The sequence below is a fragment of the Vipera berus genome (genome assembly GCF_964194415.1).
Source record: "Vipera berus genome assembly, chromosome: 2".
In the NCBI taxonomy this organism is placed as follows: domain Eukaryota; kingdom Metazoa; phylum Chordata; class Lepidosauria; order Squamata; family Viperidae; genus Vipera; species Vipera berus.
In genome coordinates, this window is record NC_138203.1 from 170,629,927 (window position 1) to 170,651,377 (window position 21,451).

At 38.5% G+C, this 21,451-nt stretch overlaps 1 protein-coding gene across 2 annotated transcripts; it reads right to left on the bottom strand.

Annotated features, from left to right (window-relative positions):
* Positions 1 to 1,215: 1,215 nt before the first annotated feature.
* Positions 1,216 to 21,149, bottom strand: SRP68 (signal recognition particle 68). Of its 2 annotated transcripts, none has more exons than XM_081319950.1 (16): positions 20,963 to 21,149; positions 19,696 to 19,762; positions 18,662 to 18,775; positions 17,372 to 17,567; positions 16,469 to 16,551; positions 16,111 to 16,220; positions 15,270 to 15,352; positions 13,605 to 13,745; positions 11,192 to 11,290; positions 10,656 to 10,720; positions 10,385 to 10,544; positions 9,339 to 9,433; positions 8,587 to 8,716; positions 7,618 to 7,693; positions 6,682 to 6,734; positions 1,216 to 3,072 (listed from the first exon to the last, which is right to left on the bottom strand). In XM_081319950.1, exons 1-16 carry the CDS (start codon positions 21,114 to 21,116, stop codon positions 2,845 to 2,847), a joined length of 1,854 nt encoding a protein of 617 aa, XP_081176076.1. In that variant the 5' UTR covers positions 21,117 to 21,149; the 3' UTR covers positions 1,216 to 2,844. The 2 variants fall into 2 exon arrangements, with proteins under 2 accessions (XP_081176076.1, XP_081176075.1); XM_081319949.1 differs by having other exon boundaries at positions 19,696 to 19,754; positions 20,963 to 21,124.
* Positions 21,150 to 21,451: the final 302 nt, after the last annotated feature.

The following is a 21,451-nucleotide window of genomic DNA, read 5'->3' on the forward strand; positions in this document are numbered from 1 at the left end:
CTGGAAGGATGTAAAGCTGCAGCTTCCAATGGAAAAATCAATAATTTTACAAAATCTTTTATTACACTTGTAGTTCCTCCATAGAATCTCTAGTATTTATTATTATGTGGGTTTTTGAGCACTTTACAGTAACCCTTTTTTCTTTCATACTGTGGTATGTTCAAATAAATAGGATTGTTGCCTTTCTGGGTGTTAATTGCTGTTGGGAGAGTCTTCCTGCCCCCAATCCCAACCTTCAACAAGACTACATTAAAAACCCTCATTTCTTCATCACTACATATATACAGAGCTTAGATGGTTTATAGTGAGGACTTGTAAGCAAGCATATTAGTTCAGGACAATTAAATACAGGAAGTTGACTTACCATTTTTTGTTTAGTGACACCTTGAAGTTATAACAGCACTGAAAAAAAAGTGACCTATGATCATTTTACACACTTATCACTGTTGTAGTATCCCCATGGTCACATGATCAAAATTCACACTTGGCAACTGGCACATATTGATGATAGTTGCAGTGTTCTGGGGTCATCTTTTGTACCTGATAAGCAAAGTTAATGGGGAAGCCAAATTCACTTTAGAACTGTGTTACTAACTTAAGAACTGCAGTTATTCACTTAACCACTGTGGCAAGAAGGGTTATAAAATTGGGCAAATTTAACAACTTTCTCACTTAGCAACAGAAATTTTGGGCTCCATTGTGGTTGTAAGTCAAGGACTACCTGCAGAAGACCTTCAACAAATGTAAGGCACCGAGGAAAAATTCCAGATATTTCAAGAACACCAGATTCAATCTATTATTGGCAGGTACATGAAATAACATACTACAATGTGCTAATGAGGAGTGCTATGTGGCCGGGGATGGTGTGGATGGTGTCAACATCCGTGGTAACTGTAAACATTTTTATTGTAACAATCCAGTCATATGTTTACTTCTCTGGGAAAAATCCACTACTCGCAAAGGTGTTCAAATGTTCCAGTAAGGAAACTTCAAATTAAAGCTGAGCATGCAGTTGAACCGTTTAAATTGTTTAAAACTGGGTTGTAGCAAGAATATGTCTTTATTGTTTGGAAGTTTCTTTTCTATCTTTCTAGTATACTTTGTGCTACATCTTAACAAATATTTTGTAACTAATTAAGGCAGCAGAGACAAATGGAGTACTAGGAGGTAAACAAATGGAGGTGGGAGGTAAACAAAAAGTAATTGGATTGCACCTTTAAGAATACAATTCTTGGATTTAATTAAAAAACAGGACAGGAAGTTTGAATCAAAATACAATCCACCAAAAAACAAAACAAAACCCTAACAGATGTATTGCCAAAAATGATACTGGGCCATAGTTACTTGGGTCAAATCTGTTATTTCCATTTAAGTTTTTAGGAGAACTGACAAATTATCAGTTTATCACACCCCATCTCAATCTCAGATTTAATCACTTGATACAGTAAAAAATATTTTTTGCTTCCTTTTTCCTCCACAATAAGTTTTTTCTATAAAATTCTACTCGTCCAACAGACCAGAGGCTCCATTTCACACACATATTTTAAAACAGAAGTGGCACAATTAAGTCCTAACGAGAATGGTGATAGCTTTTCATACAAGATAAACAGTTCCAATAATTCTGGTATAATTACACCCAATTTGGTTTGGAAATTATAATTCTCTAGTGTATTAGCACAATGCTCGAGAAACTGTTTTTGTGGAACATTCTTAACTGAATAATCCAATTTTAATACTGTTTTTAACAAAGCGAAGAAGCAGCAGAGCAAAACTGGAATGGAGCATGACAAAAATGTAGCGCTGTATGAATACTAAAAAGATAGCTAAACATTAGCTGATCCAAGTAATATTTCAGACTAACTACCGGTAATTACTTTTAAGACTAATAATATAGCTCATGGAAACAGAACACGTTTAAAAGATGTATCTAGATATTTTTCTGTTTTATTTTGGGAAAAGATATTAAGATATTGGAATTCTTACAGCACATGTAAATGCTCTCACAAAAAGTGCCCCATAATATCTGACTAAAATCTTTATTGCTTAAGATTCCAGTGGCTTCATTTATTAATTTTTCACAAAGTGGACTATTTAAAACTACCATGTGTAATTTTCAGAAAGGGTGGAAAATACAAAATAAGCACTCTCTCCAATTTGCCAATTCAGATAAACTGAATGAGGAAAAATAAAACCAAAGGGGCTATTAATGCAAAAATAGAGAATAACTTTCTGAAATGAGGCTCTTTAGAGTCCAAAGGAGATCCTCTAAGAACCTGAGAAGTGGTGCCTTTGAAAGGAAAGATTATATAAGGATATTTTTTAAAACCTGTAGTATAATCTACTATAAGGATTATCAACTATCAACTCTGATCTTCAATCCATAGCTAGAAGTGAAAATTAAACCCAGCAGGCAGTATAAGGATCAATTTAACTGAGTTTTCAGATTCTGGTTGAAGCAGTTCAATCCTATAAAAATCTGTGCCTTTGGTTTCCCTCTGCTGTGTCTTGTCCAGACGACTGAGTTAGCTTTTTAAAAATTAAATTTGTGGTATCAGCCACAAAAAGAAATGACCCTTACAAAATGGATACTTATTCCTGCCTGAGGCACTAGACGTGAGTGAATTCAGACCCCAGGTGTTTTCTTCAGTGTGAGATAAGGCTGGAGACGGAGCACATTTTTTATGTTCTCAGATTGAAATGTTTCTAATTAATCAGATGGACAGACAGAATACTGGAAAAATATTGAAAACCTCCCATGTGGATTTTAGACTCAAGCAGATAAGGTCTGAACCTGTTGCAGATTTTCCAATACAAAGGAAACATTCTCCTTGAAAAGAGCCCCGGTTAACTCCGGAATCCAAAGATGCCTTTGATATATCCTGTAAGACCACTCTTTGCTTTCTGCTCTACTTTATCTTCCAGGGGTGGGAAAGTGACGTGGTTGAGAGCCAGATCAAAAAATAAAGGTTTGCATGGAATTGGCTGGAATTCTGGAGGGAAATGCACCAGACTTGCTTGCTTGCTGACAAGAGAAGGATCCAAGCAGAAAACCTCAAATCGTTCAGAAAGTGGCTTGATATAAAAGAGAGGTAAACAGAAACAAAAATTAGTTTATTTGGACAATGTCTGCTACTTGACATTCTAGTTTAAAGTTTCTCAATCTGTACATTTCCCTAATAAATGAACTTCAACTTCCTAAACTCCCCAGCCAGCATGGCTACAGTTGAGAATTCTGAGAGTTGAAATCCATACGTCTGGAACTTGCCACTGCTGGAAAACCCAGGTCTAGTCTAATGACAGAAATTTAATATTTACACTTTCTGGATAATGCATTCAAGGAAATGAAGTTCCTTGAAATATGGATATATGAATAATTGCTGAGGAAGCCTCAGAAAACTATCTAAATCTACCGTGGAAATATTATGCTAGCAAATGTAAATATAAAGCTTTTCTAATACCCGGTTAATATTAGGAATAAGCAATATGATACATTTAATACTACCACAAAGCTGCTCTTTTTTTAAATGAGAACAAACCCAATTCTGATTAAGGTGGTGCCCAATTTATGACCATTTGTTCAGCATCATTCCAAGTTGCAAAGGCACCGAACGAATGATGGTTATGACTGGTCCTCGGACCTCCAGCCATCCTAGTAGCCTGGCAAACACGTGATTGTGATTTGAGTGCTTGGTAACTCTTTTGCACTTACAAGCGCCCCACAATCACGATTGCCATTTGCAACCCTCCTTACCGGCTTCCCTATAAAGTCAGTGGGAAAGCTTGAAGGGAAAGTTGCAATTACCATATATACTTGAGTATAAGCCGACTCGAGCATAAGCCGAGACCCCTAATTTTACCCCAAAAAACTGGAAAAAGTTATTGACTCAAGTATAAGCCGAGGCTGGGAAATGCAGCAGCTGGAGGCTGGATCCCCCGAAAGACGTCTCTGCTGAGATGAGAGAACGGGGTGGCAAGCCGCCGAGAGAATGGGGCTGTGGAGTACTCCACTGAGAGAATGGGGCGGCTTGCTGTTCTCTCGGTGCAGCACGGCAGAGGCTGGATCTCGCGAAAGAAGTCTCTGCCGAGAGAATGGGCGGCAAGCCTCCACCACCCCATTCTCTCAGCGGAGCGCTCCACCGCCCCGTTCTCTCGGCAGCTTGCCACCCCGTTCTCTCATCTCAGCAGAGACATCTTTCGGGAGATCCAGCCTCTGCCGTGCTGCACCGAGAAAACAGCAAGCCGCCCCATTCTCTCGGCGGAGCACTCCACCGCCCCATTCTCTCGGCGGCTTGCCACCCCGTTCTCTCATCTCGGTGGAGACTTCTTTCGGGGGATCCAGCCTCTGTCGCCCCCTTTTCTCAGCTGGGCTCTGCCGAGATGAGAGAATGGGGCAGCAAGCCGCTGAGAGAATGGGGGGTGGCTTGCTGTTGGCGCGGTGCGGCGTGGCAGAGGCTGGATCCCCCCGAAAGAAGTCTCCGCCGAAAGAATGGGCAGCAAGCCTCCACTGCCCCATACTTGGCGGAGCACTCCACCGCCTCATTCTCTCGTCTCAGCGGAGACTTCTTTCGGGGGATCCAGCCTCTGTCACCCCCTTCTCTCAGCTTCCTGGCAGCACATCCCGCAGGGGAGGTCTGCTAGGGAGGTGGCAGTCCGGCGTTGTTTCCCCCCTCGTGCGTGTGTGTGTGTGTCAGACCCGCAGGAATGGCTAGTAAAGGTGGCGGCAGTCCGGCATTTGCGTTTCTCTGTGTCAAGCCCCGTGGGCCCGACACACAGGAGGGGGGGGACGCCGCTTCCTTACCAGCCATTCCCATGGGTCTGACACACGCACGCATGCATGAGGGGGGGAAACGCTGGACTGCCTGCCAGCTCTGCAAGCCTTTGCTGCCCCTTCTCTCCGCTGCCTGGCCTGAACAGAGGAGCCGAAGGGAGCAGCTCTGCAAGCCCCGCGGGAATGGCTGGTAAGGAAGCGGCGTCCCCCCCTCCTGTGTGTCGGGCCCACGGGGCTTGACACACAGAGAAACGCAAATGCCAGACTGCCGCCACCTTTACTAGCCATTCCTGCGGGTCTGACACACACACACACAGACACGCACGAGGGGGGAAACAACGCCGGACTGCCACCTCCCTAGCAGACCTCCCCTGCGGGACGTGCTGCCAGGAAGCTGAGAGAAGGGGGCGGCGGGGCTTGCAGAGCTGGCAGGCAGTCCAGCGTTTCCCCCCCTCATGCATGCGTGCGTGTGTCAGACCCACGGGAATGGCTAGTAAGGAAGCGGCGTCCCCCCCTCCTGTGTGTCGGGCCCACGGGGCTTGACACACAGAGAAACGCAAATGCCGGACTGCCGCCACCTTTACTAGCCATTCCTGCGGGTCTGACACACACACACACACGCACGAAGGGGGAAACAACGCCGGACTGCCACCTCCCTAGCAGACCTCCCCTGCGGGATGTGCTGCCAGGAAGCTGAGAGAAGGGGGCGGCGGGGCTTGCAGAGCTGCTCCCTTCGGCTCCTCTGTTCAGGCCAGGCAGCGGAGAGAAGGGGCAGCAAAGGCTTGCAGAGCTGGCAGGCAGTCCAGTGTTTCCCCCCCTCATGCATGCGTGCGTGTGTCAGACCCACGGGAATGGCTGGTAAGGAAGCGGCGTCCCCCCCCCTCCTGTGTGTCGGGCCCACGGGGCTTGACACACAGAGAAACGCAAATGCTGGACTGCCACCACCTTTACTAGCCATTCCTGCGGGTCTGACACACACACAAGTCACGCGCGCAAGTCCTCGGTAAGGTTTTTTTTTGGTTCACTGGAGTATAAGCCGAAGTGGATTTTTCAGCCCAAAAAGTGGGCTGAAAAATTCGGCTTATACTCAAGTATATACGGTAAGTCTTCCCCACCTACACACACACACCTTTGCCCCTTTGTTTTTGTGTTGCACCCGCTACTGGCATACCCCTTGCACACCCCCATGCACCTTCATAACTCTGTCCAAGCCCCCTTTGCACCTGCCAACCTACATGGCACCATTCTCTTGCGCATCCTCCCCCACAACGAAATTGCTGGGAGATGGAAAACTTCAGTCTCCCATGCCCCATATAGTAGTCTTGATCAAGACTGCCCCCAGCTTCAATTAGCTTAAAGGAAAAATAGAAAAGCCACTGCATGCAGTATTTTTATAATATCATGTGCCTAAATCTTCAATTTTCAAAAAATCTCTTAGATTTTTGCTAAGCTCATGCTGTAAATCTTTTCTCTGAAATTATGCTATGCATAGGAAAGAAAATGCAGAGATAGAACACTCTCGTGATTCGTATCATGAAACATGGATGTCTCTAATGTTTAGGAATGTTTTCTACATTTCTGGGTATTTTTTTACTTCTTCATTTCTGTAATGTTAACTTTGCAAAAACAAAGCAGCATAATTAAGGAGGCATTATGTTGCCTTCTTCTGAATGTTCTTCCTTCTTGATTTCTCTTGAGCCTCTTTTCCATCAAACTCATTCTTTCATATCTTACCATGCCAAAAAAATAAACAAACCAGAAACCTTTCTAAATAAACAGGAACAATTACAGATTTCTGTCATCCTATTTCTAATATACATAATTAAAATTATATGTTGATGCACTATAACATAAGAAAGAAATTAGGCTTCTTCTGAAATTGTGCTTTTTTGCTTATACAGAAAGTAGCTTACCTTGCCATCTTTGACCTGGGATGGAGATTCTGCCTCATGAATGTCACTGGCATCTGAAAGAATCAGAGGTAATACTTGAGGAAAATGTATTTATTAGGAATTAAACCAGAACAAGGCTACATTTTAAAGTGTGAATCAATGAAATTATCTATATAACGCTTATATTTAATCTTTCTCCTTAAAATGTGAATGATGTAATGATACCCATTTTTACCCTGTCTTGATTTGAAATCTAACTGTATAACCACTCCTTAATATTGTTGTATGTCACACAGGGTTGCTTCTTGTGAGATAGGTGGACATATAAATTAGACAGACAGACAGACAGACTATACAGTATAACATTATAGAGAAGGGTCAAGGAATGGATGGTTACAATTTAAGTCTGACACAGGGCTGAGTATGTTGTACATACTTATGTTAAGAGGTGCATAGGCTTATGCTAATTTAGATAAAAGGAAAGTTATAGAGAAAAAGCTATTGGCATCAAAGTAAAAAAACAACCTATTTGAGTAAACAGAATTTCTGAATGGCTGACGGTGAAATTTACAGGGCGCAACATATTAGAGGATTGAAAAGGTCAGACTTCAAAAAGAGCTTGCCTTCAGTCTGAGGTACTTATGACCCTGAAGAATATCAGAAATTAATTGTCTTGGTGGCAGAATTCTGGTTAGAAAGGAGGAGTTTTAGATGCGAAAGGATGAACAGAAATGGACAGAATATGCAGCAAAGCAACAGATGAACAGATTATGAACCAATATTGTCTTTAAAAAGTCAAAGGGAAAAGGCTTTATACAACTACATGTAAAAAAAGTGAAGTCCTTCATAGTCACTCCTGCCTTCCATTCTGAAGTGTTGGGACACCTTGCCTCTGGAATCTTGAAAGCATTTCCCCATGAATACTGTGTATGTGGGAGTTTGGAAAGCCACACTCACCTAATATGGCAGCTGCTTGCAAGGAGTATTTTTCTGCATTTACTTGAGTAATCAGATCCTCAACATCAGGTAGCTCCTATATAATTCAGACCAATTCCACAAAAGACATATACTTATTAGTTTCATCTTTCCTTCATTTTCATTTTTCCCCAGAACTAGATTTGCTAATGTATCTTTTCATTGTTGGGAAAATAAAAAGACAGGAATATTGAACACATATGCCATTTTGTGTTGCCATATATATGTGGTATACTAACTACTCTCTCATTCTCTCTCTCTCTCTCTCTCTCACACACACACACACACAAGTACATTGTCTAATTAGAGACAAACCCAAATGATTTGATTTTATATAGGCAAATCAGTCATTATTTGTTTCAACAAATGAATCAGAACTACATATTACAGTTAGCAGAATATAATCAATTTAAAAAAGATGTTGAGACTCTAGAAAGAGTACAGTGAAGAGCAACAAATATGATTAGGGGATTGGAGGCTAAGACATATAAAGAATGGTTGCTGGAATTGGGTATGTCTAATTTAATGAAGAGGACTAGGGGTGACATGATAGCAGTGTTCCAATATCTCAGAGGCTGCCACAAAGAAGAGGGAGTCAAGCTATTCTCCAAAGCACCTGAAGGCAGGACAAGAAGCAACGGATGGAAACTAGTCAAGGAGAGAAGCAACCTAGAACCAAGGAGAAATTACCTGACTGTCAGAACAATTAATCAGTGGAACAACCTGCCTCCAGAAGTTGTGAATACTTCAACACTGGAAGTTTTTAAGAAGAGACTGGACAACCATTTGTCTGAAATGGTATAGGGTTTCCTGCCTGAGCAGGGGGTTGGACTAGAAGACCTCCAAGGTCCCCTCCAGCTTTTTATTGTTGTTGTTGTTATATTATTTGTATGCCCTCTATTACATCACTTTAAAACTATATTAATGCAGACTTCATAATTGGTTTCCTACCTTTAAATTGTTTTTGTTAGTCCCAGCTTGAGCCTGAACTTCAGTAGCATATTTCAGCACTCGATCATACAAAACAAGAGCTTCACTCCATTTTTTCACCAGGACATATGATTGTGCAATGAAAAAGCACCTAGGAGGAACAAAAGACCATACCAAGTAGATTGGTAAATTATGGCTCAATTAACTCAAGTAGCACAATTTTCTTGAAACTATTCACATCCAGTCTTTTCCACTTTACATTCTGTTCTCTGAACTGCCTGGAGGAACTATGTCAAGGAAGGGGAGAGACAATGAAATGGTTGTTTCTACAGAAATAATTGGGACATTTCCTATAATTCTGAACTCACTACTAGGTTTCTTGTCCTGCTATCTCCTCAGTTCTCCATCTTGGATCCATTATAATAGCCAAAGGACTTTTCAAGTCATATAATTCTGGCTTAGAAAAAGAAATCAGAATGAGAAAAGTGGCTCGAAATTCAGAGTTTTTCATACTTGTATATATTTCTATGAAATTCCTTTTTTATGATCTGGAATCTCTGTCTTCCTTATTTATGGTACATGTATTGTAATGACACCTCCAGGGCAATGAAAATTAGCAGAGCTATCTTCTAGCACTGTGACAAACATTCACGGAATATCACAAATATCTTTTATCTTGCCACTCATTACAGTATTGTTCGGATCCAAGCCACTATATGACTGTGATTGCTTAACTGTGACTGAACAAGTAACTTTGTTTGTTTGGGAATTACCGGTAAGCCTTATACACCAAGGTCTTTATTCCTATTTCCTTCAGGTAGCTTTTATCTTCTTCTAGGCCAGGAAGTTGTTGCAATTCTGCCAGATTCTTCAGTGTGATCAAAATGGGAAGACCAAAAAAAAAAAAAGCCCTTGAATGTAAATAAGCACTAACAGTATATTTATCCAATGAAATAAATTTGACAGTGGTGAAAAAATAATTTCATTTACTTCAATGAGCATTATTATAAACTGATACAATAGTACAGAAATGACCAGAGTATTTTTTAAATACAGTATTTTTTAAACACTGTAATTTTGTTTCAAGGTTAACACCCTTTACACTCTGTCCAAAAAAATAACCTGTAATTATTAATTTAATTTAATTTTAATTTAATTTAATAATATTTCTATACCGCCCTTCTCCCGAAGGACTCAGGGCGGTGAACAGGGCAAGGATAAAAATACAGGATTACAAAAGTTAAAAAATAATTAAATACATGCCCATATACTAAAAACAATTAATACATCTTAAAACCCCAATAAAATAACAATAACAACCCCCCCAGTCCCCCATCAGGCCAGGCCAGCTTGTTCAAAAAAGTATGTTTTTAGCTCGCGGCGAAAGGAGCAAGGTGAGCCGTGAATCTAGGAGGACTCCCAAGTTGCAAGCCCTATCTACGGGGGGTAATAGTTCACCCCCCATAGAAAGAGGTGGAATATCTGAATAGACCCGGGATGAAGGTATGCAAAGCCACTCAGTCTTTAAAATTATTTAGGAAACAACTGTCTGTGTGATTCTTAAAAATAAGGCATACGCTTATTATATTTAGTAGTCACAAAAATTTCAGAAAACCTCTTTATTTTCAATACTTCTCCAGTGTATTTTTAATGGAGAAATAAGTTCTGATGCTACCAATTTGCACACCCTCTCTGATCTACACCTCCAATTTAATGGCACACCTTTCCCCCATCTACTATACTTTGCAGTCCCCTACTAAGAGATAAAACTGGAACCATAAGCCCCTCCTCTCCACTAAAGCACTCCTTATATGATTACCTGTAAGATGATGTCATAAAGGCGTATCAAGTCCTGAGGTCGAGGAACACGCTTGCCATCTTCCTCGGGCCCCTGCTGACGAAGGAGCGCCTTCTGTAGCGCCTTTGCCATGCTCTCATTGCGCTTGATTGCTGTAGACAGCTTGATGTAAGTCAAGTAACTAGAAAGCAGAGTATTAAAAACCACATTATTATTAAAAGTCCTTTCAAAATCATTTGAATGTATACAGAGCTGCTAATAGCCTTGTATGCATTTCTGGAAAGGCTCTTACCTGTGTAGATACTGAATATTAGTGGCTTTTCCAGAGTCTATTTCCAAAGAGTGATCCCGCTGCTTCTGCAGGAAACAAAACATTAGGTGTAATTTATTTTAGAAAAGAATGTTTGGATCCAATCAAAACTGTGGGATACCTGTAGGACCTGCCATCAAATAATTCTTCAGGTAGACTCAGCAATGGTTTTATTTATATCCTGCCTTTCTAGCCAAAGGGGAGCAGTGGGCTAATGCCTCCTTAAGTAACACCAGCTGCCTGCAATTAGTGCAGGTTCGCATCCCACCAGGCTCAAGGTTGACTCAGCCTTCCATCCTTCCGAGGTAGGTAAAATGAGGACCCAGATTGTTGGGGGCAATTAAGCTGACTTTGTAATAATGCCGCTTGGGGTGTGTGTGAAAGCCCTAATAAGCAGGCATATACATAGAATGAAGGCTACTGCTAAGCTTGTAAGCCGCCCTGAGTCTTCGGAGAAGGGCGGGATATAAATGGAATTTAAAAAAATATATGCACAAACCTTCTACTTTATGGCCCACCTGATCTGGCTTCAGCTCTTCGCGAACAGCTTGAATTGCATCCCGACACTCACTCAGTAAAGACTCAAACAAATGTTCTTTAGTCTCTTCTTCTTCTGCCTAAATAAAGTAGCACAGAAACATATACAATCTTTTCAATCACTGCTACATTTCTCCTGAAATCAAGAGAGGCTAAAACTTACTTTAACAATTGCAATCTGAGCCTTGCAAATATGTGGCATTACATGCAATATCAGTGAAACGTTTATTACCTAGGTGGAGATTAAGTCTATCATTTCATCTATGATATAACAGAAGAGGCACAACTGAGCTCTTCAGATTACCAAAAAGAAAAAAAGAAAACCTTTCCACAGTGATTCTGTTAGTATTTCCTAAGATTAAAACAACGTGAACCAATAAACAAACCAACCTCTTTTGACTTCATAAAATCATGGCATAAAATAAGCGCAGGGAGAATATTGCCAAGAACACCCAAAACCATATATTATTGGGTAAAGTGTTCCCATCTCATATTCTCTCTCAATAAGTTACGCTATGAATTCCCTCTATTTTGGTTCAATTCCATTTTATTTTGGAATTTTCTGAAATGTAGTTCCTATTCTAAGGCTTAAACTGTAACTTATTCCACCAGACCGTCAGGAATCTTTTTGTTGTTGATAACCTATAGTTTTATTTGCCCTCCTTTCTCCCACAGGGGAAAAAAAACAATCCTTCAAAGTCAGCAGTGCTATTTTCTTTGACAGATTAAAGACTGGAAACTGATCTCTGTGGATTGTTTTTCTGCTTAGTAATCTAGGATTGGGAAGAAACATTCCCAAAGTTAGAACAGCCTTAACTATTCATTAGCATTTTATAATACGTTAACACTTGGTCAAATTAAAATTACTTAAGATCCATTGTTTAAAGATTATGTGTTTGGATATATTCTACAGTTCAGTTATTTATGAGGACCCAGATTGTTGGGGGCAATTAAGCTGACTTTGTAATAATGCCGCTTGGGGTGTGTGTGTGTGAAAGCCCTAATAAGCAGGCATATACATAGAATGAAGGCTACTGCTAAGCTTGTAAGCCGCCCTGAGTCTTCGGAGAAGGGCGGGATATAAATGGAATTAAAATAAAATAAAAAAATAAAAATTTAGAATCTTGATTACTTTGAGCAGATCACCAGAAAACACTCTGAAATATGAGATTCACAATTTTAGAGTAGATTTTATTTTTAAAAATTGCTTTAAAGAGCATTCTTTTAATGTATAACCGTTACCCTTCCAATGTTAACTGGATCAATACATTTAAAAAATAAGTCTCTTAATTTTCAAAGAACTCAGGGGAGGTTACATTTTCTAAATTTGAATAATCAGAGACAGGTCAGGCTAGTTTAACTGCTCCACCTGTGAGGCCATTTCAACTTCATACTGTAAAGGGGAAATGCCAGAATAGTAATGCTGAAACAAACGGAAATGAGGTAGAGTTTTATTATTTTACTTATATAAAAATGAATTTATCTTCCTTTTCTAAGGTAGTTATTCATAAGGTATCTTGAAAGGAACGAGGAAGTTAGCAAATATTCAGGAGTTTGTGGCATATGCTGCTGATTCATTCATTCCCAAGTCACAGGCAAGAGACTGCACCACTGTACATGAATTAAGACTTCGAAAAAGTTACAATATCAGAAGAATTAAATAACAGCATATTACTCAATAATCCGAATCGAGTACAATGTTCCTGGACAAGATTAAGAGTTTCAACAAGTAACTTAAGCTGTTATACTTTTAAATATGGAATTTATGAATTTCAATTTTCTGCTTGGAAAAACACAAAAGCAATCTTTTTTTTTTCACATGTCCCAGGGTGATGTTCACAATTATTCTCGTCCCTGTAAAACAGGAGTAAGACATGCTCCAGTCTTTCCGCATTACAGTATAGCCAAGTGACAGCTGCATTCTGATTGTGTTATTTCTTGCCATGAACCATTACCCACCTTTTCAGACAAAGGTTTTAGTTGCCTGATATTCATTTTATCTACCTATTTGACCAATCTGACTCTCTCACTAAATGAAGCTAATACTACTTTTGTTACCTGGAGCAGTCACTGTAATAAGCAGCTTCTAAAAAGTCTTTTACACAAACAAGCCAAGTTCTTCTTTTTCTTTTGTTAAAACTGCTCGTTTTCACAACACCCTATTTAGGGTTTTTTTAAAAAAAAATTGAATTAATTTTCAACTAGTCTGTGATAGCAATAACATAAACTGAACTGGCATGATTTCTTGCCCATATTCAGTGACAAATGAATTTAAATATATAACCAATTATGTGTGTATAGAAATCGGAATATAATAGTTTAGCTACCAAGTTCACATGGCCACAGGACCCTGCTTAAGAGTAAAAAATCACAGTTTCAGGCGAGTTTACTTACTTGAGTTATAGCTGCTTCAGTATCTGCCAACCCCAACAGAAAGATTCTCACTTTGTCTATTTTCACAGGCACCGTTCTTCCCCTCCATTCCACCTCACTCATAGTGGCTGCCTGCTTTGCTCGAGTCTGTGTGATTAATGACTAGAAAACAGGGAAATTTTGGGTTGGTTCTCTAATGGGAAACATTTTTTTCTCACAATACGTTTCCTACTGTATGCAGTAAGTAATATACAACCATAAACTATGAAAGTTTAACTTTAAAAGTTATTGCAATCGCAATTCATGATTATTTTATAGCCAGCCTTACCACGGAGACAGGGAATAACCGGAAAACATGTACTCGCAGGGATTTTACACATACAAAATTAAAAAAGAAAACTTTGGCAAATATGAAAAGATCAGTCAAAGTTGTTGGGAAGCATAAGGTCTTGGGGACACAGTCACATCGTTCAAAGATTTCCAACAGGGTACGTCTTGGCAAACATGATCACTGAAGTGGAGGAAGGATTGGAAGTTTGCTTTGGGTGTTCTCAGATACAAAAAAGGCAAGTTTGCAAGCATACTGATCTTTCCCTAATATTGTTTAAGATACATGCTTAAAGAGAGCCAAGTATCTTTACGTCTGCAGGATATACACCGATCCAACATACACAACTTGTGGTGGTGTCTACTTGAAACACAGTCTAAGTTCTAATGTAGAATTTACGGTAAGTGAAAAGTTTTAAGCATGGTCCCAAAATACTTAGTGGAGTGCAATTTTTTTTTGCAACTCCAATCTACATTCAAACCTACAAAGCATTTCCAGGACAAACTCCTAGGAGAGACTATTACTATCAAGAGTGTGTAAACCTCACAAATAAATTTAAGAAGGGCACTATCAAAACATTTTTGGCAAGAAACTGCAGTGGAAAATAAAAAATGCATTATTCACAACAGTACAAGTTTTAAAATGACAAACTATTCTATAAGCAGTTGCAACAAGCAGATAGAACACTAGCTCAAATTGTATCTCATGTGAAGGTGACATTAAACTGTACAGCACCTGGCTTTTTCAATTGCAGCCCAAATACTTCCTCTTTTTAAACTTCACTGGAAACCAATGCAACAGTGTTTGCATAAATTTCTGCTACAAATTTGTATAATGTGCAAAACGGCAAAATCACACAAATGATAGCATTTAAACATAAAAAATGATTTCTTAAGATTAAACAAATGAATTAATCAGGGGAAACAAAGGAAATATTGTTTGTGGAACCACCCACAAGGGAGACCAAACACTGTTTTAAATAAATGGTATTTGATTTACAGGAGAGGTTGAAAACATTAATTGTGTAATTATTGGTTTCCCATCTCCTTGTTGTTCTTCACAGAACCAGAATCTGTGGTCTTGTAGATTTTTTTTTCCAAACTGTAATTCTAGTCACCTCTGACTATTGCTGATGTGACAGTTGAGAGTTGCAGGTTCCTTGTCTCTTACTATCCAGTTATAATTTAGCTATTGCAACAGATCTGTATTTTAAAAATAATTTCAAAATATCATTTTGTAGGACAAATTTTACCTTTTCACACTGTATTTTAGATTACTTAAAAGAAAAATGACATATCAGTTAAAAACGGGCAGTCGTAGCCATTCTTTCAAAAGGGAAAAGTGTGAGGATTAATTACCTCTAGTTTTTCAGCAAGAAGCCCTTCAGTGCCTCCAGTCCTCAGCCTCATTTGCATTAGCTCACTAATAGCAGACTGGTCACCTAAGAAACAAGTGGCATAATTCAATTAGCTTGTCATCCATCACAATTTGTCACAATAAACACACACTGCAAAGCTTCCAAGAAAACTCACAGCACAGTGGGTGGCAGCATCACAAGGCATATATTTAAACAGGCAGGAATGTGCAAGAAATTAAGAGCATCAGTATGAAGTTTGCTGCTCTCTACACTTCATGCCAAAGCATATCCAAATTGATGCATTTAAGGCTGCATATCTAAACAAGTATTAACGTTTTGGTCCACAATGTATATTAAAAACATTTGCACATGGTTCTGCAAATCAAAGAATCACCTTGGGGAGATGGACTGGCATACAAATTTAATCAATCAATAAAACTGTAATCTACAGCAAAAGACCAACATGTGAACAAAGGTTTCCCAGCAGTCTTCCGTAAAAGGTTTTTTTTCTTTTGTAAGATGATATTGTTTTTTATTTAGGATAAATGAAGAGAAAATGTTAAGAATCCCATTAATAACTGCCACCATTTGGATGCTCTTCTCAAAAAGTATGAAAAAGCTTGAACTTAAATTAATATAAATATCACACTGAAAAATGTTCTGCATTCAGTCTAATTAATGCATTAATTTCACAGGAATTTCACAGACATTTCATTACCCAGATAGGTATCTTTAGTGCTAGAAAGAAGTGGGGTTTGCTATACGAAGCTTACCCAATAGGGGTGTGTGTATGAGAATAATTATTAAATTCTTAAATATATTTTTCTTCTTGATTTACTTACCAATATTATAAGCACAATAACGAATATTTGGAGAGATTTCTTCCACTCGCTGATTATATAATATTGCCTGCTCCTCTGTGAATGCGCTAGCCAGCTTTTCATAAATGGTTCTGAAAAAGGAAGGTAAAAACTAAATAGTCAGTAATTTATTGTATTAAAACAATTTCTATTTGAGGGGTAACTGTAACAATACTGAGCATTTAAGCTTCATCATTAGGCTGTGCAGAAGCAAAACATATTACATGGATTTAAAAATGTTCAAGAGAAAAAAAATCTACATCCAGAAGAATCTGAATGGGAAAAATCTGTTCATTTAAAAGACAATGGACACAGAAATTTTTTAAAAAATGAAGCTCACTTGCACTTGTTGAAAGCCTCCATTGCTGCCTTCCATTCCTGATGCTCAAATCGTAGCATACCTGTGAGGTAAGCTGTATATGCCTATAAGACAAATGAAGGCGGATGATAGGCAGTGCAACTGTATGGTAGCCTACTGAATCTGGATTTTCTCATAGCCATCCGTAAGTACCAGGAAATATACAGTCATCAAATACAAATAAGTATACTATTTATTTTCATAAAATAGGTGTGCCATGGAGTTCAAATTATTTTATTACTACCTGGCCAATTTTTTTTCAGAAACTGTCTAAAAAGAAAATGTATGGAGATTGCATGAATTGTTTTTCCACAGGAAATGGTAGTGGTGCAATATATCCTTTTCAGTTATTCTGTTAAAGAAATAAATGACAACTGGGCAAATTTACTTCACTATAAAAACAGAGGAGCCTTTCAGATAAATGGAGAGTGGCACATCATTTTATTCCCTTCTGGTTTTTACTCTGTACCTTACAGAGGGAAATTTTTTTTTTAAATTATTATTTTTAAAAAAATATTCTGGGCATCCTGGTGTTTTCACATTTGTCATTGCTCCATCTTGTTTTACATTGTTCTTGTTTGATTTTAAAGATGCTGGCACTCTAACTGGAACCTGCTATTAAACACTGGATGAAGAAGAAAATATGGTATATGTGGATGTTACTGTCAACTGGATCCAAAAGTATTTTAAAGAGAAACCACTGCTTTTATATTTTTTTTTCCTTTTTCATATGCTTGGTTTGATGTATATCCTATCTTTTATTTTTTTATGTATTCTTCATTGGCGCTTTTATCATCTACAATTTAGATTCAATTGTCCACTAAAAAACTAACTACAGCATATTTTCTCTGCCTTTCTAGGAAGGTTTTAAAAGCTAGTACTAACCTGAGCTTCCAACTTTGTCTTGGCATCTACCCGGCTACTTTCACAGAGGTGTTCCAGTTCCTCAGCATATTTTACTGCTTTGCGTAGGCGAGATAATAAATGAAAACGTTTGCGTGGTTCTGTATTGGCTTCTTGCTTAAGCTGCATCGCATAACTCCAGGCTCTTTCAGCATCCATAAGAATCAGGAGTAAATATCTATGGCATAAGAGCAATTAAAAATGATTCACTTATAATTTCTCTTGAGAATTTCAACAGAACTACCAAACAGACATATTTGTTCCTGTACTTCTGCCCCAATCAGGCATCTTGTTTAAAGCCAATCTCAAAATCCCTTTCTAGCAACTGATTAATTATATTTACATCACACCCTCTCTTCAGAATTCCTGGTGAAAGACATTTCCATAGGCCTTCTTTTATCCTTACAATCCTGGAAAGATCAACTTTGCTTTTCCTCATCTATTATCTTGATAGAAGATTTTGACAGTACATTTATATGTACCTCAATAACATTCTAGAAGTACAGTATTTCTGATACTATATCTAGACGACATGCATTTTGGACAATAGTGTAGCACTAATTGCAAAGGCAAAATTTACCAGTCTCAATACTTCATTCTAACACACTAGCACAGAGACTGAAACACTCATTATATAAAATCAAAACAACTTTAAAACACACTAAAATGTTTTAAAATACTGACATCATTTCTAAGATTTGCTTCAGGAACACAAAAATAGTTTTCTTTGTAAAATAACTGTACTTTTCTGTATCTGCAAGTGTTCAAGAACACTGGACTATTTTAACAACATTTCATATTTTTAATATCATTTTGGAATTTGATTAATCTCTTTTGTTCAGGATGCTTTCTTCATCTTTTTCTATGAGGACAGAAGATAAAGAGACCTGATTCCCATCTCCAAGTCAGAAATAGAAATCAGAAATAGGTTAGCTTGCTTGACCTCCAAGCATAACACAAAGTCTGTGTTCAGAGTTTCTAGGAGAAATAGAGGCTAGGCCTCCTGACTACATCTTAGCATTCCAAATTTATACTGAGAAATTGAGGCTTGTTACAGTTCTACGTTTTCCTCAGGCAACAAAAGCCTATACAAACTAAACAGTTGGATATCAATGCAAAGGAATGGAAGAGATCTTTCTGTTCATGGAATATGAGAGGCAATGGGCATTTGCAAAGGAAATTTGATAAACCAGCATGACCCATTCTGCTGGGTTAAAAAGAGGGTACTAGATACAGCCCTTTATATCTTGCAGTTATGGACCCTTCAAGTACCTGTTGTCAGATAACAGCTCTTCTGTTATTTTTTTCCCCATGAACTTGTGCCTATTTCCCATCTTGAAGTTAAGAGTTTTTCTGAGCCTCCTTAGTCGACGGGAGCAATAACCTCTTCAAGGAATGAAGAGAAAATAAATGGTTAATTCTTATTCAGAGTAATACTTGCTTCCAATCTACTTTCCCTACCCTCCCATAAGAAATGTCTCAGGGAAAACACTGCTGCAATCTATAAAATATAAGACAATGTAAATAATAACAGAAGACTTAAAAGGAAGTTATTCAGAAAAGATACGATCATAGAAGACAGGTACCACAGCAAAATAAGTCAAGTCATATATCAATTCTTAAAGTAAAATATGCAGACACAGAAAAAACTGACAAATTGGAAATTTCAAAAAATTTTAAGTTAAATTCTACTCGTAAATTGATTGATAGTGAAATGATACCTACAGAAAACTTATCTTCAAAGTTATATGGACTTATGAAGAACATTAATTTTCACCACTGCACATGTGCCAGAGGTGCAACTTACATGGGGAGGTGGTTTTTCAGGGAAGTGATTTATGAGGTAAAGTCTGAATTACAAAAAAAAATCTCAGCCTACTTGGATACAATGTTCTAAATTATATACTTTGATCCAATGATTGTGTACCAGAAAATATGTAGAGCATATATATCAAGTCATACATACATAAAAAATTGGTTGATAATGAGATGGGTGGCACAAAAATTTTAAAATAAAATAAACCAAACCAAAACACATGGTCAGAACTTTCCTACAACCAAGCAACCAAACCTTGTTTAATTTAAAAGTATACTCCATAAGTTATTAAATTCATGTGTGCCTGATTGACAGTGATATTAAAGACCAAACAGTTAGCATTGGTATCTAACTCATTCTACTTCTAATTTCTTCTCTAAAATCAGCTGCATCATTTATAACTACTGAAATAAGTATACATTTTTATTAATAAAAACAAAGGCATTTCATGTTCAGCTGTTACCTTCCATGATTATTCTTGCATACTAACCTGTATCTCTGAAAATCACCATGACGTAGGCCATGTTGCTGCTGTGATTCTTTAACAATCTGAAGAACTAAAAGACTTGTCAAAGAAATTTCCAATAATATATCTTATACAGTTAAATCACATAAAATATACTGTAAATTTTATTATTTTATGAAGTTCAAACATAAAAAGTTAACCGTTTCTGGGCGTGATTATAATGGAAAACTGGCTGGATGACAAAAGTTTTCCTGCATTCATATTCTAAGCCTACAAGCTTCTGTTGTCTGTTTGGCTTTGGAATAAAATGGCTACAATTTTACCAACCCTGAGATATGTTATTTAAAACCTGATGCAATTTTAAAATAATAATTTACTTCTGGATTTGGAAATTAACAGAATTATTGCATGCTGTAATTCAGTGGTAAGCTAATATAAATGCATTTCTAATTTTGTCTTCAAAATCACCATCCAAAGATAAGCTATACACTGAGGGAGTCAAAAAAAAATTAGAATTACAGACTAACATTATCATTGCTGTGTCCACTAATTAAAGATGTACAGTAATTGTCATTAGAAAATTCACAAAATTTACAAAATTTACATTTCGGGTTCACATTATTTCTGTGTAGCATTTTATTTTACAATTGGACAGCATAATTTAACTGTATCACCTGCTAAAATGTGAATAAGATTTTGAAACTTTTATCTGTTATATAAATTTTACATTATCATGAAAGATCTATAAACAGAAATATGATTGCTTACTCAACAAGTTTCTGACATGCTGCATGCAAAAAAACTGATATATCGCCTCCTCCACAAACATACCTACACAAAGCGTAACTTTTCAGTTACGGGTTTTGTTTAAAAATCCAGTTGCTTTGTTTTACTAATCAGAGACAGTCTGCATATCTATTACCTATAATATCCCGAACTTGGCTAATGAGTTATTCCATGCAATGTTTTGCAAAACAGAAAAAGAAAGAAAAGAAATGCAGTTTCCCACTGTAACTAATGAATTGTAATACATCACAGCTAGGGGAAGTCTCTACCCTCCAATATGTCTGGACTAATATTTCCTCAACGTTACTTTCAAGGGGAGGTCTCCACTTGAAAGTCAGCTAAATACATCGTTCGTCACTACCCGAAATTCGGGAAGACAAACCAGTTAGAAATTATAAGCGAAACTCGGAAATTTCTCTGTGCAGAAGCCCGGGAAGGGCTCGCCCTTTGGCTTAAGTGACACGTCCCCATTAGCGCTCTCCCCTCCAGCGCGCCGGTAGGATACTCTCCAGGCCCAGGCTATCTCCGAGGTCACCGGACTTGGGCTTTTCATTCTCCTTGTTATCCTCCAGGGCCGCCATGGAAGTAGCGCCGCCGCCACCAGCACTACCGCTACCACGGCCGCCACCGCTCCCGGCCACCTGCCGCTCAGCCGCCATCTTGCGCCTATTCCGCTTGGGACACGAAGCATCACGGGACAGGAAATAGAAAGTGTTGAAAGCGCCACGCTCACGAGTCCCCCCCCCCCACACTGAGGCTGACGGGACGGTGGAGGACCCGCGCATGCGGTTCAGAAATCGGCTTCTGGAGTAGGTGCCGTCATTTGGCTTGCTTCCTGGCCCCCTCCCGGTTTAAATGCAAGGGAATATAAATTGGAGGTTTTAAAGCAGGGGTCTCCAAACTTGGCCTTATTATGACCTGTGGACTTCAACTCCCAGAATTCCTCAGCCAGTGTGCCTGGCTGAGGAATTCTGGGAGTTGAAGTCCACAAGTC